The sequence below is a fragment of the Leucopleurus acutus genome, assembly GCF_964270905.1.
Source record: "Leucopleurus acutus genome assembly, chromosome: 2".
Lineage (NCBI taxonomy): Eukaryota > Metazoa > Chordata > Mammalia > Artiodactyla > Delphinidae > Leucopleurus > Leucopleurus acutus.
The window spans coordinates 176,716,415-176,741,455 of NC_139143.1; the positions used below are offsets into that span (position 1 = coordinate 176,716,415).

The 25,041-nt window shown below is 55.2% G+C and overlaps 1 protein-coding gene across 1 annotated transcript in view; it reads left to right on the plus strand.

Annotated features, from left to right (window-relative positions):
- Positions 1 to 324: 324 nt before the first annotated feature.
- The window catches only part of HSPG2 (heparan sulfate proteoglycan 2), a 101,574-nt gene continuing 76,857 nt past the window's right edge, over positions 325 to 25,041 (plus strand). The window contains exon 1 of the mRNA XM_082833616.1: positions 325 to 400. Within this exon, the coding sequence (XP_082689742.1) occupies positions 338 to 400 (63 nt within the window). The 5' untranslated portion in view covers positions 325 to 337. The remainder of the gene's footprint in view (positions 401 to 25,041) is intronic.

Here is a 25,041-nt window from a genome sequence, read left to right on the forward strand (position 1 = left end):
CGGCCCCAGTCCCATCCCAGACTCCAGGCCGGGTTTGGCGGGAGCCGGGTTGGGCCGCGGCCCGCCCGGAGGGGGCTGGGGGCCCAGACAAAGGCTCAGTTGGCTGCGCAGCGGGCCGAGGAGAGCGCAGCCCTCAGCCCCGGGGCGGTCCAGGGGGCGGGGCCTGGTGCCCGGGGCGGGGAGACCCGGGGGCGGGGCCTCGCCCCGGGGGCGGGGCGGCCGCGGGAAGGGTGGGGGTGGCTGGAGCGGGCCGCCCTGTCCCGAGGACTCGGCAGCCAGGCGAGCGGGCGGCTGCGGGCGGGCGCCGAGCGAGCGAGTGAGCGGAGCGGGCCGGGCCATGGGGCGGCAGGCGGCGGGCGCGCTGCTGCTGGCGCTGGTGCTGCACGGGCGGCTGCTCGGGGTGAGTGTGCGGGGCGGAGAGGTGGGAGGCGCCCCGGGCCCCGCTCGCCGCCCCCGCCAACTTGGCTGGGGCGCGGAGGCTGCGCGGCTGGGACTCTGGCCCGGGACGGCGGCACCCGCCAGGGACCCCGGGCCGGTACAGGCCGGCGCCACCCTCCTCCGTGGGGCTGTGCCGAAGGGCACCCAGGGGACCCCGCGATGGACCGGGGGCGGGCCGGCCCTCGTGGGAGCCCGTGGGTCGCCAGGCCACGTTGCTGAGTCTCAGACTCGCGCTAGGCATGGTCCGGCCTGCCATTCCTGGGGGCCAGGCTGAGAAACTTCGAGCAGGGTGGGAACTCGGCAGGGCGAGGACACGCCTTTCTTTGCCAGCTTGAAACAGGGGCACTCAGTGGTGATGGGGACCATATCCATCCTCACTGGAACTTTACCACGACGTCTCTCCCCTTGGGGAGCTGGTCACCAGGCAGGCACAAGTAAAGAACCGCTCTGGACACAACTGATTCTTGCGTGGAACACCCACGGGCCCTGGAGTCCCACAGCCCAGGAATTGAATCAATCTCTGCTCTTCACTGAGCAACTGTGTGATCTCCAGCACGTTGTTAACCTCTCTGAGACCAGCCCACATGCCCAAGGGGAACTCAGAATACACGGCCTCAAAGTGCCTGTTGCTGAGCCGGTTTGCGGTGGACAGTGAGTGGATCTGTTTCCCCAGCTCTCTCCTCCCCAGGTCTTCAAGGTGCAGGGGGAGGCCTGCCCCTGCAGTCCAGCCCCCTACTCTGAGCTTGGATGGGTCCATGCTGAGAGAAAGAGGGCACTTGGCCCGGAGAGGCTCTGAGGACCCAGTGAACCTGAGAAGGGCAGGGCGGGGTCAGTGGGCAGGGAGCTGGTGGCAGATGTGGATGGGGCACATCTGGGGATCTGGGCCTGCGTGGCGAACCACAGAGCCAACCCACCCTCTTTCAGGTGGTGCTGGGCCATCCCTGTCCCCTGTTCTCAGAGCCAAGAGAGGGACTCATCTAAGCTGGCCAGTGTTTACCCAGTGACTGACTCCCTGTCCCCTTGCCGGCTCCCTCTCACCTCTGCCCTCCTGAGTCACTCGTTAACCCCCACCCCAGACCTGACCCCTCACCTCTCCTGCCCCACCCACCCAGCACCTCTCCTCCCCCATCCGCATCAGAGCAGCTTCCTTAATCCTCTGTCAGCCTCTCACTTCAACACATCCAGCAGGGCCCATCCATCCAGTTGCTCCCCAGTCTTGACCTGAACTTGCACCTCCCAAGACTGATCTTTACTTTTCCAAAAAGTAGACACCAACCTAGCACATGAAATGTTCCTTTTCTGACCCTACCCCAGCTCTGCCCCCTGATCAGGGGTTCTACCGTGGCAGGAGGGAAGGAGATGTTTGCTGTGTGTGGGAGGAATTCCCAGATTGCAGCTAATCCTCATTCACTTGTTCGTTCACCACATCTTTGGGCAGCATTCCATGACAGTGAGTAGTTCAGGGTTCATTCATTCAGTAGATACTCGCTAAGCACCTACTGTGCACCAGTGCATCCAGCAATGGGGGCTTATGGGTGAACAGCAACAGGCCCTGGCTGCACTTTCCCAGAACTGAGATGGGTCAACAGGCAGCTCTGATCCTGTGGGATTACAGTCTCCTCAGCAATCACACTGAGGTCTTCATGGTCCCACCCTAGGCTGAGGGTAGAAGGGTTGGAAAGAGCTTGGCCTCTGGAGTCTTACAGACCCATGTTCGAATCCCAGCTCTTGCCACTTCCTAGCTGTGTGATCTGGGACAAGTTCCTCTCTCTGAGCCTCAGTTTCCACATCTGTAAAATGGGGATGAGAAGTTTGTTGTAAGTTTTAAACGCCAGCAGGCTTCTAGCCCTGTGCCCTAGCCAGCCTTGGGCTCCTCCTCGTCTGCTGCCCTTTAGCTCTCGTGCCTTTCAGTTCATGTCTGCAAGCCCACAGTGAGTGGGTGAGGGTAGGACACAAGGGGAGGGTAAGGTGGTCCTTAGGGAGCTCAAGACCTCACTGGGGGCAGGAGACAGAGGCAATAGTGGTCTGTGATTAAGTGTGGGAGTAATTTCAGTTCAGAGGAGGTGGGGAGGCTTGCTGGGGGAGGGGGCCAGGCCTGAGTGACTCAGGTCCTGCCTTGGCCTGCTGGGGCCTTAGCCCTTCCTTTCTTGGGGCTGGCGCCGCCAAGAGACAGGGTTCTTGAGGGTGATAGTGGTGTTTTCCAGCGCTGAGAGGGGAAGTCACTGAGATACCTGTTTCCTGCCCCCCCCCCAGGTTTTCTTGCTGGGGAGGCTGTGGGCAGGCGGGAAATGGAGGAGCCTCCCCTTCCCTCAGGGGCAGTGTTATCTCAGCCCTCCCCTTGACATAACTGACCGCGCTGTCTTTCCCCCTTGCTCCAGATCTGCCGCCCGGAGGGGGTTGTGAGTGTGCGCTGGAGATTTCCAGAGGGAGGGTGCAGGTCTGTCCACAGAGGGAGGCAGAGGCTGGCGGGGGTAGAGATGGACGCCCCACCCCCATCCCGCCACGCCCCAGCCGAGCTCCTTGTGTCCGGGGAGTCCTGGACCCCGACCGGCTCGGCCCGGGCCTGTTCTCAGGCTGAGTGCAGGCAAGTTGGGATCTGCAGGCCTGAGGCCCAGCCCGGGAGATGGGTGGAAGGAAGGTGGCAGAAGGTGACTGGGTTTAGGGCTTGCAGTAGTGGGGAGGGCAGTCTTGGGGTACCAGGCCAGATGTTGACAAAACAATATGGATAGTTCACCTTTATCCAGTGCCCACTCTCTGCCACGCGTGAAGTTTCTCAGCAGATCCTCACACGTTGTTGCCTCGCTCACAGCCTCCCTGCCCGCCCCGTGTTGCTTACGTCAGACCCCAGCCCTTGACTTAGTTTAGCCCCCAAGGCCCTACAGATCTGGCCTCCCCCCTCCCTCTCAACTCTCTCCTCCTGCCCACTTGCCCCTTGCTTGTGCACTCCAGACATGCCGGTCTTTGTTTCTGGACCGTGCCAGACACGCTCCCGCCTTAGGGCCTTGCATCTGCTGTTCCTTTTGCCTAGAATGCTTGTCCGCCAGATATCTGCATGACCCTCTGCCTCACTTCCCTCAAGTCCCCTACTACTCTGCCCGATGTTCGCTGTCCCCTTACACGGCTTTGTTTTCTTCTTGTCACTATTTGATGTGTATTTCTTTACTTGTTTATCACCACCCCACCCCCAATTTAAGCTTCATGCGAGCAGGACCTTATGTGCTTTTGTTCACTGCTGCTGTCTCCTTAACACCTGGCAGGTAGTAAGCGCTCAGTAAATATGTCTGTTGACTGAATTAAGCTATAGCTACTAGTGCAGTCCCCATTTTCTAAGCAGAGGAGACTGAGGCACAGAGGGATCGTGTAACTTGCCCAACAACTCAACTATAACTTGCCCAGTACACTTTGCTTGGAGGCCCCACGAGCCAGGCTTTGAAGCCACACGAGGCTCCTCACCACCCTACCGGCATCCCGCTCACTCGTAGCCAGCAGGCGGTGGGTGTTGATAAAACTGTCACCACTGATGTTGATAAAAGGACTCAGGTCCTAGGTGGTGCAAGGGCTTCCTCGGGCAAGGAAGATTGGGGTCTGGCATTGGGGACAGAGGCACTCAGGATGGGTGTGCCCGAGTGTCCACGGGGCCTCCTGGGGATACCTGCCCTGGCGGGAGCCTAGAAAAACTTAACTCTAAGGGCAGTCATTTCTGGGATTGCCTGTTCGTTTGTAGGTTTGTTAATTAATTTCTTCACCAATATTCCCCGAGACCCTTGAGACAGTTGAATTAATCCAGGGGCCTTAAGGCCTAAGTGCGCCAGGCCAGGCCCTACCCTGTGTGGGAAGTGAAGGGGAGAATGGCTAGCCGCCTGGCCCTAGTCCTCACTGGATTCCCCTGGCTGTTCCCTGGGGGCTGAAGGTTTAGGATGAATCTGCAGAGGCTTCAGGGCTGCCTGGCCTTGGGGCATGTCTCAGGAGGGAGGGTGAGGTGGCCGCCCAGGATGTGGAAAGATCTGGAACGATGATTCAGAAGCCACTTGGAGGCCAGACGTGTGGGTTCTGGACCCTCAGACCACTTGGGACATGCGGGAAGGACTCCCAGTCCTGGCCTGTTGCCCCCTGCCCCAGTCCACTCCCAGCTGTGAGGACTCAGGCTGGAGGAGGAGGGGCAGAACGTGGCCGCGTTCCCCCCCCCCCCGCAGCTTCCCAAGGATCTGCGGAGCCCCCTGCCCTTCCTCCCAGGGCCCACGCCGGCCTTCCCCTCATCTCTCTCCCGCCAGGAAGCAGGAGGGTAGGCTGAGGGTCCTGGCCCTGCTGGAATGTTGCCCCAGCTCCGGCCTTGGCCTCTTTGGCCCTGCTGCCCCCTCCTGCTTCCAGGGCCTGGCCGGGGCCTGCTGGCCGCCCCAGCGCCCAGAGCTGGCTGACTGAAACCCAGAAGAATGTGTGGAACTCGCTTCGCGGGGAGCCGCCAGCTTCACTGCCCAGCCTGGTGGCGTCGGGTGCATGTCAATAGCGGCCGTGAGAAGGGAGTGGCTCATGGCTGCTGGGATGGCTGGGCCAGGGGCACCGTCATGAAAGTCCTGGGAACAAGGCGGCTCTTTGAGGCCTGGGAATGCGGGGCCTTCAAGTGTCAGCCGCCCCCAGAACCCACCCTCCCCTCCTTTCCTTGATGCCCATGTGTGCCAGGGCTGCAGGGACCTCAGAGCATCCCAGGGTAGGGGGTCCTCGTGACATCTGTGAGATGTCCTGAGGACCAGCTCCCGGCTGCCTACCGGAGGCCTGTCCCTGAGCCACGGAGGAGGGCGCCCTGTTTCTCTGTTGCTCTGGATTTCAGGGTGGTGTCTGGCACACAGAGGCTTGCGGTCTGTGTTGAATGAATGAGTGGACAATGATGTATGCAATTAAATATTCTGTAAACTAAAGCCCTGAAGTGTTAGACTCAAAATTCATTTCACAGATATTTATTGAGCATCTTCTAAGTACCCGACCCTGTTCTAGGTGCCGAGGTTGCGGCAGAGAACATAAAAGTCCAATTCCCTTCCCTCAGGTAACTTGCATTATAGCGTGTGCAGGGAGACACACGATAAATATAATATGGCAGGTGGCGATAAGTGTTTGGAAGAGAAAATAAAGCAGGGAAGAGGATAGAGAGTGATCTGAAGGAGGTGAGGGTGTGAGCCCTACAGGTATCTAGGGAAAGGGCTCTCCAGGCAGGGGTAACAGCTGACACAAAGGCCCAGAGGTGTGCTTGGTGCGTCTGCGCAAAGCAGGGGGGCCCACGTGGCTGCAGCAGCATGGGTGAGGGTTGGTGGATGCGGCCAGGGGCTTGGCAAGGGAAGGTGGGGCAGAGCCTCAGCCACAGGCAAGAGTTTGGATTTGCTTCTGAGTGAGATGAGAGATCACTCTAGTTGTTGTGTGGAGAAGACCACGTGGGACATCAAGGTCAAAAGCAAGGAGGCCGTGACCCAGCCCCGAGACTATGGGAGCTCGTACCAGGGCAGTGGAGGCACGAAGAAAGGGTTGAATCCTGAGTATATTTTGAAAGTAGGACCAACAGGATTTGCTGATGGACTGGTTATGGGGGTGAGGGGACAGAAAGGGAGGCGTCAGGGACGTCTCCATATGCTTTGGCTTGGGCATTGGAAAGGTGGGGCTGCCACTGACTGAGGTAGGAGAGCTCCAGAGGCGCAGACTTGGGAGGAGGGTGGAGAACGGCAGGTGATGGAGGGGATGGCATGGGGGAGGGGACAGTGTTGGACTGACTCTCAGCTAGGGCAGCCCCACACCCCGACCCCAAGTTGGAGCCTCTGCATTGGCCTGGAGGGGGTTCTTGTGAGAATACATTTGTGCAGCTGCAGACACCGATCCCTTGGAACCCCCCAGCCTAAGCTCACAGCTTGTATATTTATGTGTTTTATTGAAATTCACTATCTTCCCCACCTAGAGGGCGGGCATTCAGTTTTGTTTGTTACAGTTTGCCCGGTGCTAGGCTGCTGGGCAATAGTAGGTGAACACTTATTGAGTAAATAAATTAATGGCCTTGAAGGACTTCCCTGGTGGCTCAGTGTTTAAGAGTCTGCCTGCCAATTCAGGGGACACGGGTTCGATTCCTGGTCTGGGAAGATCCCACATGCCGTGGAGCAGCTAAGCCCCTGCGCCACAACTACTGAGCCCTCACGCCACAACTACTGAAGGCCGCGCACCTAGAGCCCATGCTCCGCAACAAAGAGAAGCCACTGCAATGAGAAGCATGCCCACCGCAACGAAGAGTAGCCCCTGTTCGCCGCAACTAGAGAAAGCCCGCGCACAGCAACAAAGACCCAATGCAGCCAAAAATAAATTAATTAATAAAAAAAAAAACTAATGGCCTTGAAGAAGCCAGCTGGCCAAGAAGGCCCAGGCTCCTTGCTGAGGCTGGACGCAGGGGAGCTCTTCTTCCCAGCCACTGTTCTCTGCTGGGATCTGGAGCATGTGAGACAAGCCAGGGTGCCCACCGTGCCGTGTTCCGCTTTTCTGTGCCCCGACTGGACTTGGAGCCCTTTTTTCTGGGCGCTGAGGACAAGGGAAAGGTGTGGGCTCAGAGGGTCATGCCTTGGCTCAGCCCCAACTGGCTGTGTGACCTTGGGGAAGTTGCTTCATTTCTCTGAGCCTCAGGACAGAAATGGGGATCATGATGCCTGTTTCCCAGGTGAATATGAGACCAGGTGGATGCCCCTCACGCAGTACCTGGGATGTGAGAGTGTTTGACAGTCAGTGGCTGCTCTATTAGGCTGGTTCCTGCTGAGGGCACAGCCAGAGTGGTATTTGACTCGGGGTTCCCAGTGCCCATCATGACACACCTTCTCCTGATCGCAATTGCTGCCACCTACTGACCCAGGCCCTGCTCTGGGCTTGTTTTTTTGGTTTTGTTTTTTGTTTGCTTGTTTGTTTTTTGCGGTACGCGGGCCTCTCACTGTTGTGGCCTCTCCCGTTGCGGAGCACAGGCTCCGGACACGAAGGCTCAGTGGCCATGGCTCACGGGCCCAGCCGCTCCGCGGCATGTGGGATCTTCCCGGACCGGAGCACGAACCCGCATCCCCTGTGTCGGCAGGTGGACTCTCAACCACTGTGCCACCAGGGAAGCCCTGGGCTTGTTGAATGAATGACCGAGTTAAGGGATCCTCCCTGCTCCCTCTGCCTCTCTTTCTCAGTCTGTGAGCCCCGGATGTAACTGTATCTGATCTGTCACTGGCTCCCCTTCCCCCACTGAGGCTGCAGCTGCAAGAAAAAGTCCACCCTTCCACCCTGATTGCTCCTTCCTGTAGGGGGAGAAGGAGTGGGGGCACACCGCAGGGTGTGGCCTGGGAAAGGCTGGAGCCTGTGGACGCATTGTCCCCTTCCCAGATGTGTGCAGTTGGTGGGCTCTGAGCAACAGAGGGTGTGGCCAAGTGGCTCCCATGGGTACAGAAAGGATGTTCATGCATCTTAAGGGGAATGGAGGAGGGGGGCTTCCTGGGACTCCATCCCAGCCCCGCCCTCCCTCAGGCCCACTGGAGGAGACAGGACCTTGCCCGGGGAGCCCTGGGCAAACCTGTAGCAGGTCCATTGCCAGGGAAGCTGGAGTTGCACAGCTTTAAATCTGACTCCCATGGGCTCTTAGAGAAATAGCAGGGCTAAAAGGAAAGAGACGCACTTGTGCTTGGTAACCGCTCCCTGTACCCTGGGACTTGGCCTTGGCCTTGGGCTGCTGCGTAGAGACATGCCCCTTCCCCAGTAGGATGGGTCACGTCCAGGTGTTCCATTTTTTAACATTTGGCATCTTTTCCCCAATCTTGGGCTGTGGGGATGGGGAGGCAGCCCGGGGCTGGCAGGGGGAGGACTTTAGAGGTGGCCTGAGGTGACCCCACAGATGCTTCTCCTGGTGTGGGGCTGGGAATTCCCAGCTGCCTCTGGCCCCTTCCCAGCCCACCTCCAGGTGCCTGCCTCCACCTCTGTCTCCCCCGCCTCCCCAAACTCACCCCCAAAGAGCCAGTTCTGCCCCCCTCCTTCTGGTCCTGGCCTCCCCTCACCCCAGCTGACTCATCCCTCTCCCTGTTTGGCGTTCCCAGTTTTCAAATACTTGGGAACTGGGATCATGCCTCTTCTTGCATCTCTCGCTGGACTGGATGCTCTGAAATTCTGGCCTCAGAAATCTTAGCCCCGGTGGCCTCTATCACTTAACAGCTCTTCTCCCCCTCCTGCCACTTGACTTCCTGTGACCCTTTGGCCAGAGGAACAGAGACCTAGGAGTTTCCTGAGGACAGACCAGTCTCTGTGCCCTGGGACTTCCAGGGTCTCCTCCCCAGTGACCTCAGTCACCCAGGTTGCCACCCTTTCTTAGCCAAGCCCCACGCAGAGCTCTCTCCAGGCATTATCACATATAATCCTCACAGCGGTCTTTTGCTGTTGGCATTATTATCTCCATTGTGCATCTGGGGAAAATGAGGCACCGAGGGGGGGGCATGGCTGGCCCAAGTCATCCGTTCAGTACCTGGCACAGCTGGGAATAGAGCCCAGGTTGTCTGACTCCAGACTTGTCATCCCTTCCTGAGTGGATCTGGCCTGTTGCAGGGAGAGAGAGGATGATCTGGGAGGACTGGCATAGTCACGACAGGCTGCCTGGAGGAGGTGGACTGGGCCAGCCTTGGCGGAGGGTACAGCAAGCTGTGTATCTGCCATGTGGGCTTATCCGGCTCCTGCTTCTCAGACTTGGGTGCCTTTTGCCCCTTGGCATCCAGCTCAGTTTAGTGATAACATTCCCCAGGGAGGTGGATTTGGCTTTCCCTGAGATCGAGACCCTTGGAAACCTGGATCCTTCTCAGTCAGGTCCCAAGCTCCCTTTGGGGCCTGTAGGTTTTGCCTTGTTTGGAGTTCAATGGATTTTTGCTGAGTGGGGCCTGCTCTGAGGCAGCCCTGTGCTCACCTCTATAGTGGCACAGCTGGGAGCAGAATCTATATACAAGTCCCAAACTGTGTAATTTGTTTTTTGTTTCTTTGTTTTGTTTCTTTGTTGCTACATGGGGGCGGGGGGGGGGGTTCTAGTTGCAGCGAGCGGGCCTACTCTTCGTTGTGGTGCGCGGGCTTCTCATGGCAGTGTCTTCTTGTTGCGGAACATGGGCTCTAGGCACGTGGGCTTCAGTAGTTGCAGCATGCGGGCTCAGTAGTTGCAGCATGCGGGCTCAGTATTTGCGGCATGCAGGCTCAGTAGTTGCGGCATGCGGGCCCTAGAGTGCAGGCTCAGTAGTTGTGGCTCACTCACAGGCTTAGTTGCTCTGCGGCATGTGGGATCTTCTTGGACCAGGGCTCGAAGGCATGTCCCCTACATTGGCAGGCAGATTCTTAACCACTGCACCACCAGGGAAGTCCCCGAAACTGTGTCATTTGAACATCTTTGTGCAGCAGAGGAATCAAGTCTTCATCCATCCATTTATTTATTCACTCATTCATTGCCTGAGGACCTGCTGTGTGCCAGACATTGTGCCAGTGTTTTGTCTGCATTTTCAACTTTCCTACATAATTGGGATTATGCCTCCATTTCCCAGATGAGAGAAAGCTCAGAGGAGAGAGGTGACTTGCCCAAGATCACACAGCCAGGTGCAGAGGAAGGTGGGAGCTGAATCCAGCTCTGTCAGTCCTCCTGTAAGAAATGAGAATGGTGGTCCCTACTCTCCAGAAGCTCTGGGTCTTGTTGGAGAGGTAGGGCTCATGGACCATGGTTACCCAGCACAACTCCAGTCTAGACAATAGCAGATTGTCAGGGAAGGAAAAGGTCAGTTGGGCATGAATTCTCTGGAAAGACTTTCTGGAGGAAGTGGGGCTTCAAGAGCAAGGAGGATTTGGCTGGTGGAGGAGGAAGGCATCCAGGGCAGGGTTCCAGAAGTTGTCCCCATCTTCCCTAGATTCGCATTGTTGTCAAGCGTGTGAGCAGGAAGGCTGTAGCCTGCAGCTGGAGTCATTAACACTGGAAAAGAATGAGAGGAAGTCACCAAGATAGCTGAGGTGACAAGCGTTCCAGTCCCCTGCCCTGTAACTGCTCAGACCAGGAGGCAAGAAGTCAAGGCCTGGGCCTCCACTTGGTTGCCAGCCAACTACTGACCGTCTTCCCCGGACCTCGCTTTTCCTACCCACAAAATGGGCTCCTTGTTTTTTGGCCACTTGCCAATTCAGAGGAAGGGGACGTTGAATTCTTGGAGAAAACTGTTAGCTTGTCCTCAAGACTTGGTGGTAGCTACCAGGTAAAGCCCACCATCTTACCAATCTCATGTCGTCCTTCACTGACTACCCGCCGACGAGTGCCAGACCCTGGGCCAGGGAAACAGATGAAGGAGAAGACCCCCTGCTCCGTTAGACCTTCCTGAAGCCTCGCCTGTCCTCCCGTGTGGACCTGGGGTCACTCCTGCAGTGGTCCGCCCACATCAGATCACCTGCTGCTGAGCTAAGATCCAGAGGCCTTGTAAATGTCTTTTGAGCAAGTGAGCACTAGACTAGGAGTCACAGGATTCCTGTACTCCTTGCCCTGTCAGTGGGATCCAGGGCAAGTCATTTAACTTCTCTGAGCATAATTTTCCCCAGATGCAAAATGGGACCGTTCATTCATTCATACAGCAAACATTTATGGAGTGCCAGCTCTATGCCCAGCCTTGTGCTAGGTTTAAACACCTAGCATGGGTTGAAGGAGCTTCTAGTCTGACAGGGGAGACTAGTCAATAAAAGGGGAGGGTGATTCAATAAAAGGAGGCTGCATTCAAGCAAGAGCCTTCTAAGAGCTTGGGAGCAGCTTTTCAGGGCCACACGACCTCTGGGAGATAGCTGGGGTCTTGTGACCGTCTCAGCCCCTGTTTGTTATTCTAGTTACTGTCTGTTTCCCTCCAGTTAGCTTGTGGGAAGAGGGGTCTTGGGGAGAAGACCCACAGGGCAGAGAGGAGAGCAGTCTGGTTTTGCCATGAGTCTCAGGTGAGCTCATGGATGTGGAAAACAGCGAGGCTTATTTATACTGAGTCTGGTTATTTTAATTTAAAAGAAATGGAAGCTGCCCATGGAGCTCGGGTTTGGGGCTCCGTGACGTTGAGTGAGTTAAACAAGGAGAGTAGGGCTGAAACTCCTGCTTTCCACTTTACTTCCTCTCGTCTCTCTCCCCACTCTTCTGGGGGATCTGGAGGGAGGCAGAGGTCAGCTCAAGCCTGGATTTGATTTGAAGAAAGGAGGAAAGGAGGAAAGGGTTAAGTCGGCCTGGTTTCCTACCTCCTGGATGGGAGGAGGTGGGGAGGGGACAGGGACCGGGGATGGCTGGGGCAGGAATGTGCGATAAGATCAAAGCTTCCAGCCTGCCTGGGCCTCACCTAGGTTTCACCTGAGCAGTTGAAGGGAATTCTCTAAGTGACCTCCTGGGGGAGGGGGTGCAGGTCCCACCCGCCACCCTTCAACACTCCAGGAGGCCCCACCCACCTCACGCAGGCCTCAGGTGCTGGAAGCCCTAGGGGCCACCTTTACTTGACACATCCAGATATGGGGGACACCCTGCATACCACCCCCACCCCTACCCGCTCTTTCACCTGGGGTTTCTGGCCGGGACTCAGAGGCTCCTTTATGTGGCCTGTTAGCCCCCCATCTGTTAATTCTGCAGGTTATACTTTGGGACAGTGTCATGGGCAGGAGGCACAGCCCTGAGTCCTGTCCTAGCTCCATTACTTATTGCTGTGTGACCCTGGGCCGGTGACTTAACCTCTCTAAGCTTTAGCTATCAGCTGGGAATGGTAATACCGTCTTTGCAGGGTTTTAGTGAAGATTAGACATCATTTAAATCACCGCCAGCCAGAACGGGCAGTTGATGTATGACAGGAACTATTATTTTGTGATTTTCCTTTTTCCCCTTCAAGACTGCCCTTGGTACTTCGTCCTGGGTAAACCTTGGGGCTTGGTTTCGTTCTGCCTCCACCTGACCTTTGAGGAGGCTGCAAACCCCAGGGTCCATCCTCTTGTCCAACCCTCTTCACTTATGGATCTTCATAATTTTGGGAGGGGAGCAGGGCAGGAAGGGTTGTGAGTGAAGAGGGCCCAGATGCTCCTAAGTGCCTTCCAGGCACCTTCTGGGCCACCTGCATAGTGATATCAGATTAGGCCTTCCTGGTCCAGTCACCCCTCCCTTGTACCAGGGACCTCAGTATCCCAGTGGTGTGGCTGGGAAAGTGGCCCCAGAATTCTTCAGGTGGGAAGGGTCTGGAGCGTCTGGCCTTGGCCCTGGGGGTGCGATGCTCTGTCCTGGTTAATGATTACTCTGTATGTTAAGAGAGCAGGGCAGGGGGAGGCCCCGCCCTCCCAGCTCCTTAACCACTGGTTGTGCCTGAGGTATGTCAGCACTTGGGTGCTCCCTGCTTTTTTTTTTGTTCCCTGCTTTAATGTGGCAGCCTTGCTCTGGGGCACATGGGATGGGGGGAGCAGGGAGTAGGGGCTTGGATTCACAGATTGACAGGCAGCCTGTGCCCTTGGAGTCCTAGGGACAGACTTAGGACTCACAAAACCTGGGTGAAATGTAAGCTAGGGTATAACAGGCCCCTGTGGTTTGGTACCAGCCATGTGAGCAGACCCTACAATGATACATCAGGTGAGCAGGCCCTTTCTAGCCCCCCAAACCCCCTTCGCTCCTCCTCTCCTGGGCTCAGACCCTGCAGAGGCGTCCCAGCTAGAAGGTAGTACATGGTTAGGGCTTTGGGGCAGCTGGGCTTGGGTTCCAATCCCACCTCTGCCACCTCCAGGCTACGTGACCCTGGGCAAGTCACTGCACCTTTCTGAGCACCCATTTCCTCATCTGAAACAAGAGAATACTAAATCTCTACCTTGCAGGTGTCAGTGAGCCAAGGTGTGGGAAGTATTTAGCTCATAATGAATACCTGGGGAATGGTAGCAATTATCACTACTGTAGTTTTTGTTATTAGGAGAAAGTGAAAGTTGAATCTTGGTTTTGCGTAACCAGGGCAGCATTGGCTCACGGGATGAACTGGAGGATTTGGGCCTGGGGAAGGCCTGGGGAGATCCCAGGAACACGTACGAGCGAGTGTCCCAGGAACATATACGAGAGAGTGTCCCAGGAACACGTATGAGAGGGCTGGAAGGATGGTGAGAACAGGGCTTTGGCGGGATCTCTGTCTACCCCAGGCCCACCTTGGTCCTCCCAGCTTTCACTCCTCCCTGGGCTGGGTCTTGAGGCTGGTGCTGGCCAAGAATGGAGGAGGAGGGAGAATTGTTTATTTTGATAACATTAGGGCATTTTCCCCCACCAGCAGCTGCTATTTTGAGAGCCCTGGAGAGCAGGGGCTATGGTTAAATTAGGTAATGTTGCTCCAGAAGGAATGTGTGAAGCAGGGCGAGGCTGCAGGGAAAGGACAGTTGGTTCACTCCATGTAAAATTAAACTGCAGCTTGGAAAAGAGCAGATCGGGGCTGCTTTATAAGGCGATGGAGGGGGAGGCTGCTGGAAGCTGCCGCTGGGGCAGTGGAAGTGATGGTGCAAGGCCTTTCTTGGGGGAGCTTGGGCTTTTGCCTGGAGGCCTGTCTGGCCCAGGAGGGGCCTGCAATGGGGCTGAGGGGCAGGGCTGGTGTGTCCTCAGCTCCAGGCCCCTGGCTGCCACTGAGGCTGGTGGGGCTTGGGATGGTGTGATGCATGGGAAGGATGGATCTGTAGACATGGCCTCGAATCCTGCTTTTGCCTTGATTTTTTTTTTTTTTTTTTAATTTTTGGCCACACCTCATAGCACGCGGGATCTTAGTTCCCCGGCAGGGATCAAATCCGTGTCCCCTGCAGTGGAAGCGCAGTCTTAACCACTGGACCGCCAGCGAAGTCCCCTGCTTCTGCCTTGAGTCCTAGCCTTCTGTGCTTGGGCAACCCACTCAGCCTCGCAGGACCTCAGTATTATTGGGGTGATATAACGGTTCTAATCCCCTAGGGATGATTCTTAGTGATTAAATCTCTAGAAGAAAAAGTGTAGCTAACTTTTATTGAGGGCTGCTGTGTGCAAGGTGCTGTTCTAGTCCCTTTTTGTTCTCATAACCTAAAGGGTGGTCCATGCACCAGCAGCTGGGGCCTCACCTGGGAGCTTGTTAGAAATGCAGTCTCAGGCCCCACCCAAACCTATGGAATCCGAATCTGTACACTAACAAGATCCCAAGATCCCATGCTGATTCCTGTGCATGTTAAAGATGGAGAAGCTCTGCTTTACATACATTGTCATTTTATCTTTTTTTTTGGTTTTGTTGGGTCTTCGTTGCTGCGTGCGGGCTTTCTGTAGTTGTGGCGAGAGGGGGCTACCCTTCATTGCGGTGCACGGACTTCTCATTGCGGTGGCTTCTCTTTGCTGCGGAGCAGGGGCTCTAGGCACGGGCTTCAGTAGTTGTGGCTCACGGGCTCTGGAGAGCAGGCTCAGTAGTTGTAGCACACGGGCTTAGTTGCCCCGCGGCATGTGGGATATTCCCGGACCAGAGCTCGAGCCCGCGTCCCCTGCAATGGCAGGCGGATTCTTAACCACTGCGCCACCAGGGAAGTCCTGTCTCATTTTATCTTGAAAACCACCCCCATGATGTAGGAATGATCATTTGACAGTTGTGAAAACTGGGGCCTGGAGAGATGGCCAACATAGAAACGCCATCAGTGTTGATTTTCTTCACTATTCTCCTCCTCCTTCCCCTCTTTTGGTCTGAGCTGGGGTTGAGGAGAAGGGTGGGGTGTCCAAGCTCCTAGCAGGACTGGAGAAGGACAAGAATATCCCTTGTCTTTGAGACTTAATCAGACTCTCTTTTCTCCATTTGCCCGTGGGATCAGCACAGCTGGACCTGAGTCATCTCCCCAAAGGCATTCCACACTTCCTGTCCTTGGAGAAAGGTGGGGCAAGAAAAGGGTTCTCTGCTGTGCTTGTGGCCACTGCTTGGCAGATTGGGGAGTGGGGCGGCGGGGAGTCAGAGCAGGAGCTTCCCGGGGCTCAGTGAGGGTCACCCCTTCTATCACTGGTACTCTTGGGACTGAGTCAATCTAGCAGCAAATATTTTAAGGAACATCTACTATGTACCCAGCCCTGGGAAAGTATCCTAAATTTCTCCCAATTCTGTAGACTCTTCATTATACAGAAAAGAGAAAAAGAAAAGAAAAAAGTGTTGCTATAGTTTCTTTAGCACTTACCATGTGCCACATGCTGTGTGAAGCACCTGCCTTGCATTATCTCTGTTACCTGTTGAATTTCACTGTCAGTTTCCTCTATAAAATGGGGTTGTTAAGAAGATAATATTTGTCAAGTGCCTGGCGCATAGTGTTTGTCAAATAAATGTAAGAAATACAAATAATCTCCCAACAAGGTGGGCACTATCATTGCCCCCATTTTACAGATGTACAAATTGAGGTCCAGGGCAGGGAAGGGACTTGCCTGTCAGGATCACAGGAGATTAGGGCAGAATCGTAAGACACTGAGTCCCCAAACTTCTAAGCCACTAAGCCACTATTAAAATTCAATTCAATTTAGTAAATATTGTTTATTATCCACTAGCTGTTGCTTGGCATCGGGCAGTGTCTAAAGGTTAAAAAATAAATATATATATATAGTATATCATATATAAATATGATGAAAAAAACTCAAGCTGATGTTTGTTCCCAAGGAGCTTTGGTTCCAGCAAGAGAGTAGAGACATTTACTCAAGTGTCTGTATTTAAGACCAAATCTCTAGCCCTCTAAGAGGTAGAAATTAAGTCCTACGGATGTATGGGGGAGAAAGATGTCCTTGTGGGGGGTCCAGGAAGACTTCAGAGTGGAGGTGGTAATTAAGCCAGGCCTTGAAGGGTGGATGAGTAGATTAGATTGGGAGGCAGAGCAATAGCATTCTGGGAGGAGGGAACAGCATACATAAAGGCTCAGAGGCAGGAAAATGTGCCATGTGAGAGTGTCGTGCAGATCTCAGGAGCCTTGGGGGGCTGCGTGTGGTCTGGGGTGATGAGGTGGGGAAGGCCAAGCCCAGCTGTCTCGTCCCTGAAGATTCCCAGCATTCTCAAAGACTTGGTTCCTCAACCAGCTGCGATTAGTACGTCATCATTCTGCCTTTTCTTCATGTCAAGAAATCAAAGACTTTTATAAATGGCCCGTCTGGTCAGCGTGTGATAAACACCGACAGAATTCACGCCAAATGCAAGAGACTTGATGCCTTGATCAACCGGGCAGCCTTATCGCCCACGCATGTACAAGTTCCGTTAGTCTCTGCCAGCGTTGATATTGACCCTGGGTCCGGGCACAGCAGAGGGGCCAGGCCTGGGTTCTGATTTCTTCTGTGTGGCTTGCCTGCTGTGTGGCTTTGGGCAAGCCTCAATTTCCTCCTTTGTCAAATGGAGATAGCACTCCCTCCAGGATTGGTGTAAGGACTGGTGATGGTGTAAATCTGCACTGTCCAGTATGGTGACTGCCCGCCCACACGTGGCTGTTTAAGATTTAATGAAAGGAAGTTCAAGTTTCTCGGTTGTACCAGCCGCATTTCAAGTGCTCGATAGCCACAGGTGGCTCATGGCTACCTTATTGGACAATGTAGATATGGAACATTTCCGTCACGCAGCAAGTTCTGGTGGATAGCACCAGTGCATATGAAGTGCTACGTGCACTCAATAAGGAAGCACTGCTGTCATTTTTACGAGATCCCTGTCCCGCTTTGGAAGCCCCGGTCTGTGGAGGCCTGCGCGACCCCTGGGCCCTGATGGAGGTAGACAGGATGGCCCCCTTGCCACACTGTGCCAGACCCACTTTCTCCTTGGCGCTGGGGAGGTCTCACTCTCCCCTTGCCTAACTACATACGTAATGTTGGAAAGTCCGTGACTCGGCTCCATCCAGCCCACCCTTCCCCCCTAAATTTACCACCCACTCCCCTCAGCCTGTCTCTGCTTAGTTCCCCGTTCAGCTGCTGGCATCTGGACTCTCCACGTCCAGCCTCGGAGATTCCCACTGGCCATTCTCGGGGTGGGGGTGGGGCCTCCCGTGGCAGTCCCCAGCTCCCAGCAGAGGTGCTGGCTGCCTGGGCTGCCTGGGCCCCTCTCGGCAGGGCGGGGATGATAGTTTGTTGTGATGGGGGCAGTGGGCAGCCTGCCTGCTCTAACGCGCCTGTATCTGGGAGCCAAGCATGCTGTTTGCACTTGGCTGGGCCTCAGGGTCTGGCCTGGTGCCCATGAGGGCTGGCCTGCTTTGGCACCCCTGGTTACAAAGGCCGGTCATGGGCCGCCAGGAGCTGTTCACGGGCTGAGTCCTGGGTGCTGGGGGGAGAGGCATGGCTGGCACCTGGAGCTGGAGTGCAGGACAGATTCCTGGCTGTGGCTGGGCCCTGGGTGCTGAGCGGGGACAAGGCCCAGGCAGGCGTAGGCAGGGTGCAAACTCTTTGCGGGGGGAGGGGGCAGGCAAGAAGTCGTGCTGGGTGGTTCAGGTTGGTCTGGTCTGTATGTGGCATTCACACCTGTGGGGAGGAGCTCTGGGTCTGAGGTGCCAGAAAAGCTCAAGGTCACCTCCGGGCATCATACTCTCCCCTCCCCCTTCTTTTGGCCCCTCCCTCATCAGCTGGGAGGTGGAGGAACAGGCATGGCTGGTCCACGAGGCTGAAGCCATGGAGGCCCAGCAGGAGATGTAACCTGCCTGAGATCACACAGCCAGTCTGGAGGAATCAGGTCCTTGACTGAACACCTTGCATACTTTTCTCCCGCCCGCTCCCTCCCCATGGGAGTTCTCATGGACTCAGCAGCCCCTGGACTCTGCTGAGAAGGAGGGTTGGAATTCTAGCTCTGCCACTTACTCCTTCTGTGATCTTGGCCCGCCTCTCTGAGCCTCATGTTCCTCATGTGGGGAATGGGGATAATTATAACTCACTCCCAGGGCAATTATGGGTATTAGATAACTGGCCTCCTGGATGTTTCCAGAACATTCAAAGGATGCTCCTGCCTTGGGGCCTTTACCGCTGCTGTTCCCTGTGCTCAGACAGCTCTTCTTTGTGCACAGATGGCCTGTGTAGTAGCCGCCTCCACCCAGCCGCTCTGTGGCCCCCTCACCTGCCGTATTTTCCCTCTCAGCACTTTCAGCATTTAACAAGTACTGGTTTACGATCCAGCTGCTCCGTGATGGCAGAGAGCATGCATGGCTCAAATACCTACTCACACGACGATTCTTGGTTATCTTCCCTTCTCCTTCCCGACACTTCCCAATACCTAATGGCCACTGTGTATTGGGCCCTTGCTGTGTGCCAGACCCTCCCTGTGCTAAGCGACTCACAGCTGAGCTCCGTGAATGTCACAGGGTGCCCCTCACGGCCGGCCGTGTCGCTTCCATATCAGAGATGGGGGTGGGAGGTGCTGAAGTGACTTGCCAAAAGCCTCCCGACTGGCAAGTTGCAGAGCTGGGCCTCCAACCGGGTTAATCCTAGCCCAGAGCTTACCCTGTGCCACCTCCTACCTCGGGTTAACAAGATCGGAGCCTTCATCCAAACCTGGGGCTCAGAATGCATGTTTGACAGGATTGAATGAATCAGGTTTAGGGGTGGCTTTCAATATTTTGGGGGTCCCCCTTCCAGCCCTCTCGTCTCCTCCTGTGATTGGTTATGTACAACCGTTCCAACCTTCCCAGAATGACAGGTGCCCTTTGGCTGCGGAGCCCCAGAGACCAAGCCAAGGCCCCAGGGGCAGGGCAGGGAGCAGGGGGTGGGTGAGGTCCTGGCTGTCCCTGGGCTGTCCTGGGGCAGGTGGACAGGATGTTCCCCCAGGCAGCCGACATTCCAAGCAGCCGACATTCCTGGTGGAAGGTGGCAGGCAGTGGGAGATTTATCGTTTCCGGTAACCCAAGTCCCTGGGAGGTGAATTCTCCCTGCCAAGGACACGCACCCCTTGCTTGCCAACCCTTCCTGCCATTTCCTCTGCTGGGCCTGTCTGACTGGGTCTTGGGGCGGGCCAGAGGAACCAGTTCTCAATCCCAGAGGTTGAGACTGGGGTCTCAGGCCTCGATCAGCCCACCGCAAAGACCCAGCCTAATGCCACCTTCCCAGAGTCCTCATCGGTGCGGCCCGGACCCCAGCCTTGGGGAAGGATGGGAAGAAGGGGGCATCGTGGAAAGTGAAGGGCCCTGTGTTAAGAGCCAGGACACCTGGGCCCTGAGTCTACCTCTGCCATCAACTTGCAGGGAGACTTCTTCCTCTCTTCCTTGAGCTGCTACGTCCTCTCCGAGTGCCCAGCACTGCTGTAAGAACTCTGCATACATAATCCAACTTCTCCTTGTGACGATACTCCATCGGGGAGGGACACTAAAAGGAAGCTCCAAGAGGTCACGCACGTCACCCAGAGGCACTCAGGCAGAGACGGGTGTGAATTCAGCCCCTTCAACACTTGCTGGGCCTCCTTAATGTCCTTACTTGCCCTCTCTGGGCCTCGGTTTCCCTTTCTGATAAGTGAGGGTGTTGGGCTAGGTGATCCCTTCCTGCCCTGACAGTCCAGGACCCAGGAATCCATCGGAGCCTTTTGTAGGTAGGTTCCTCTTGAGGCCTGTCTAGCCTGTAAGGGGGCAGAACAGGGACTGTTCTCCCCAGGGGTTTCTGAGGATCTCACTCTCTTGGCGTGTAAGGTCTTGGTGGGGTAGGAGTGGGAGGAGAGGAAAGGCAAGAAGTGACACTTGAACCTAGTAAGTGTCAGACACTGGGTTAAGCTCTTGGGTTGTCCTGCTGAATCTTCACAACAGCCTTGTGAGGGGGCAATTTTTTTTTTTTTTTTTTTTACTCTCTTGTTTTCCTTTTTATTCTCTTGATAATTTTTTTAACATCTTTATTGGGGTATAATTGCTTTACAATGGTGTGTTAGTTTCTGCTTTATAACAAAGTGAATCAGTTGTACATGTACATATGTTCCCATATCTCTTCCCTCTTGCGTCTCCCTCCCTCCCCCCCTCGCTGAGGTGGCTATTTTGATTCCTGTTTTACAGATGAGGCATCAGAGGCTCAGAGAGGTCAAGTGATTTGCTCAGGGCTGCACGGCTAGGAAGTTGCCAGGCTGGGGTGTCCAGGCAGCTCTAACTGGTGTGAGGTGGCATGTGGCCAACACACGTTTCCTAGGATGGCTTTGATTTATGAATAAAATAATATAAAAATAGTCTTTCCAGGCACTTCCCTGGTAGTCCAGTGGTTAAGACTCTGCGCTTCCACCTCACGGGGCGTGGGTTGGATCGCTGGTCGGGGAACTAAGATCCCACGTGCCACGCGGCGTGGCCAAAAAAAAAAAAAAAGTCCTTCCAAAACACTGTGAACGTGTCCTAGAGTTTGAAATCCAGACTACATCTCCCAGGCTGCCTCTGACACCCGGAAGTGGCCCAAGAATCCTTTGTTAAACTGTTCTTCATGTTCGCTTTGGAAAATATGGTCAGTGGTAATTATGGGTAGGCAGGAGTTCAAAGGAGCAAGAGGCGCGTGGGCTGCAGCAGACTGGAAAGGCTCGGCACTGAGCTGGGAGTGGAGCTATGGGGGCTGAGAGGGGTCTGGGGTGGGGCCAGGCCAGGCTGAGTTCGCAGGCTCCAAGAAGGGTCCCTGCAGGGCTTGCAACCCCGGCCATTTGCCAGGAAAACCACAAGGCCCCTCCTAGAACCCCGTTCCTACCCAGACCTGCCCAGCCACCTCCCCTCAGGGGATCTGGGGCAGCCCAGTCTCCAAGCAAGGCATGTTCAACCTGCAGACCTTTGCTCCAGCCCCTCTACCCTCACCCCAGACTTCCCAGGGAACTGGGGAAAGGGCTACGGGGTGGGGCAGTGAGGCCTGCGTCCTGGCCAGTGAGCCCGGCAGGGCCAGGCACCCTGGGATTTGAGCAGTTGGCAGCATGAGGACTGAGATGACGCCAGCCAGCCGGCTCCCACCCCCTCCTGCTGCGGGGCCCTTGGCCCTGAGGCCCCAGCAGCTGTCAGCAAGGAAGGGTGACAGAGGAGGACCAGAGGTGACCTCTCAGCCCACCCCTCTCCCCCTACTTGGGCCCAGAACTCATACCAGCTGTTGTCAGCCACTGCCAAGCCTTGTTCCAGAGCCAGCAGTGGGCACCCCCGTCCTCTCCAGGGCATCTTCCCACCGTCCTTCATAGCTGCTGACCCTGGGGAGGGGTTGGGGCTAACATGGGGGACATGGTCACATCCCTAAATCCCTCTGATTTTACTAATGACACAAAGGAACAAGAATAAATGCTCCTGTTTTTATGGAAGAGAAAACAGTTCCAGAGAGGCCAAGTGACTTGCTTGAAGTCACACAGCTACTGAATGGCTGAATTCAGGCTCTTGGCTCCCAGCTCAGTGCTCACCCCGCTGCCTTTCTTGGGGGTGTTTTTGTGCAGGATTATAGAGACTCCAGCGTTCCTGGGTTTGATTCCCGCTTGTAGTTTTAGGCCGCTTTGTAGCTTTAGGACCCCAGGCAAGCTCCTTAACCACTTGGAGTGGAACTCGCATTTTCTTGCTTATAAAATAATAATAGTACCGACCTCTTGGGATTGCTGAGCAAATTAAATGAGATAATCAATGTATAGTACTTAGCATAAGGCCTGGCATGGTCCAAGTGCCCAAAATGAGATCTGGCAATATTATCACCAAAGAGTATTAACCACCTGTGTACTCAGCACTGTGGGTGGTTCTGTGGGGATTACAGACACATTCCACAAATATTTATATCAGTCAATAGATATTTATTTGGCACCTACTGTGTGCCAGGTGCTAGAAAAAGAGCAGTGACAAAACAGACAAGATTTCCACCCTGCTTACCTTCTCCCCCACATGGTAGCTGGGGAGACACAGCTTCATTTTAACCACAGAAGCCTCCAAGTACTTTTACACATACTGGTGGTATTATCCAGATTTTGCAGATGAGAAAACTGCAAATGCAGAAAGTGTGGGCTGAGAAGATCAGTGGCTGAGCAGGGGCCAGGACCCAGCTCCTCCAAGGGTCTTAGGTAGCAGCCCTGAGGGCTTCCTGGAGGAGGAGGCGCTTGTGCGGCATCCCTCGGGGCCTTAAGGCCTGGCAGGAGAGGTTGGGACACATCCACCACAATATGAGCAGCAACAATTTCAGGAAGGCCTTGCAGAGGTCAGGGCCTCTTGTTCCCTAGGTATGAGGCCCAGCCAGAGCTTTAAATACCCCATGCAGCCCAAAATAGCCCCCATTGTCTTGGCCTACAGCTGGGGAGATCCAGGAGAATCCTGAGGGAGGCAGACCTTGGAGGTGGGGAGCAGGAGGAGGTCTCCAAGCACTTCCCTCTAGGGTGCGGGTGGTGTTTTTGTGAAGACTCTTCCATTTGGCTCCTGCAGGAAGGCCTGCCTTGTGGAAAGGGTGGAGCAGCTGCCTAGACTGCGTGAGCAACGTGCAGCCAAGGGGGGAGCCCGGTGGGTGGGGGACTCCCAGAGAGGGCCATGTGCCCAAGTGAAGGTGCTGCTTTGTACCGCAGGGCTGTGTGTGCTTTGGCCCACTGGGCCCTCCTCTGTGGGCAGGCCTAGCCAGGTCCCCTGCCCCGGGCCTCCTGGCACCCTCTCCTGCTCTGGCTATTTTGGGCACTGGCAGTGTTCAGGCATGGGGAGGGATGGGTAATCCTGCCCAGACTGAGGATGCTGGGGGCGCTCCCTGGACCACCATTCCAGCCTCTTGGATCTTTGAACACTATGGCCTCTGCCCCTGACCTCATTGTCAGAGGGTCATGGTCAGTGGACTCCAGTGGGATGCCGCCCCCCCCGCCCACCCCCCCACCTCGGCAAGGGTAAAGAAGGGTGCCAGATAAATCTTTACCCTCAGGGCATTCATGCTGTCAGTATCAGGAATAGTTGTGCTGCTGCTTCTTTTTTTTTTAAATTAATTTACTGTATTTTTGGCTGTGTTGGGTCTTCGTTGCTGCGCGCGGGCGCTCTCCAGCTGCGGCGAACGGGGCCCACTCTTCGTTGCGGTGCGTGGGCTTCTCATTGTGGTGGCTTCTTTTGTTGCAGAGGATGGGCTGTAGGCGCACGGGCCTCAATAGTCGTGGCACGTAGGCTCAGCAGCTGTGGCGCACAGGCCTAGCTGCTCCGCGGCATGTGGGATCCTCCTGGACCAGGGCTCGAACCCGTGTCCCCTGCATTGACAGGTGGATTCCTAACCATTGCGCCACCAGGGAAGCCCAGTTGTGCTTCTTCTAAGCAACGGGTTTGTTTTTACCTACTGGGACACAGAATCCAGGGACCGGTCAGGTTTCCTTCTTCCCACTGGCCACTGGAAAACTTAGAACCTAATGCATTGTCACTTTCCCAGACCTCCAGAATTGAGCACATGCTTCCCGCCTACTCGTCTCACTCCAGTCCAGGCCCTGTCTGCTGTAATACAGTTTTGCTTATGCATCTTTAGTTGGTTTTCTCTTGCTGTTACGTGTATATCTTTGTTAGCTGCTTTGAGTCTTTCTGGAACAGGGTAGTGGGGGAGGTGTAAACAGGTAAATGACAATGATGAAGATGGTAACCCTTCGCTGGTCAGTTTCCTGAAGTCTGTTCCTTATGGCTTGGTCCTCACTTTGTAATTCCCTCCCCGAGCCCCGCTCTCTCTGCTGGTGGGAGTCACAGCCTAGAATTTTAGAATTCTAACATTTCAGGGTTTCAGAGTCATAAAATGGCAAAGCCAGAAGGAACCTTTGGGATTGTCTAAGCTGAAAACTTTTAAACTTATTATTAAGCAGTGCGACCCTTGTTTACATCAAAATAATGGTATTTTGGTTAAATACTATTATATTTTGATAAATAACAGCAAACACCTATAGAGCCTCCACCATGTGGTAGCATTTTACAACAACCCTATGAGGTAGATACTATTATTATAAATTATCATGCCCATTTTACAGCTGAGGAAACAGAGGCACAGAGAGGTGAAGTGACTTGCTTACAGCTAACCAGGGACTGAACCAGACATATTATGTAGAAGGTCAGAATATAAAATGGGAAAAGATGGAATTTGTTTTTTATTGAAGTGAGTATTTGGGGGAGTGGGCCCAAACTCTACCTGTTCCCCGCCCACCCCCTGAGGACAGACTGGAAAACAGTGATCTAGGCCTACTGTGACATTTGACAAGGGAGCCTGAGGCCCAGAGAGGGGAAGGGACTTGCCCAAGACATCGGGGTGAGCTGGAAGCCCATTCTCCATCCCTCATGGCCCGCCTGCTGCCTAGAGGACCACCAACCCCTCCCACCTCCCCTCGCCCCCAGCAATCCCCGTCCCCATCTCTGCACTCAGCAGCTGAGCCCTCCCTCCATCACTCCGCTCCCTTTGTCTTTGGGCGTGGATACCCTGGGACCTTCTCCTTGATCCTAGGGCACTGGGAGTGACCAGGTGCTGGGCTACCCTCCTTGTCCTCTTTGAGGGACTCACCTTCTGAGAGGGCAGCTGATGGCCAGGGAGGGAAGGAGCAGCTCCTGTCTGGGTTTTCTCACCCCAGGAGAGAGCATATCCTCCTGCCACCAGCTAGCTGTCACCTGGCCCACTTTTCCTTTGTCAGCACTTCTCATGTGGCCTTGGGGCTTTTCTGTCTTCAAAACCCCTGTGGTGGTGGCTCATAGCTTACGTCTAAAGCCTTCCTTTGGGAG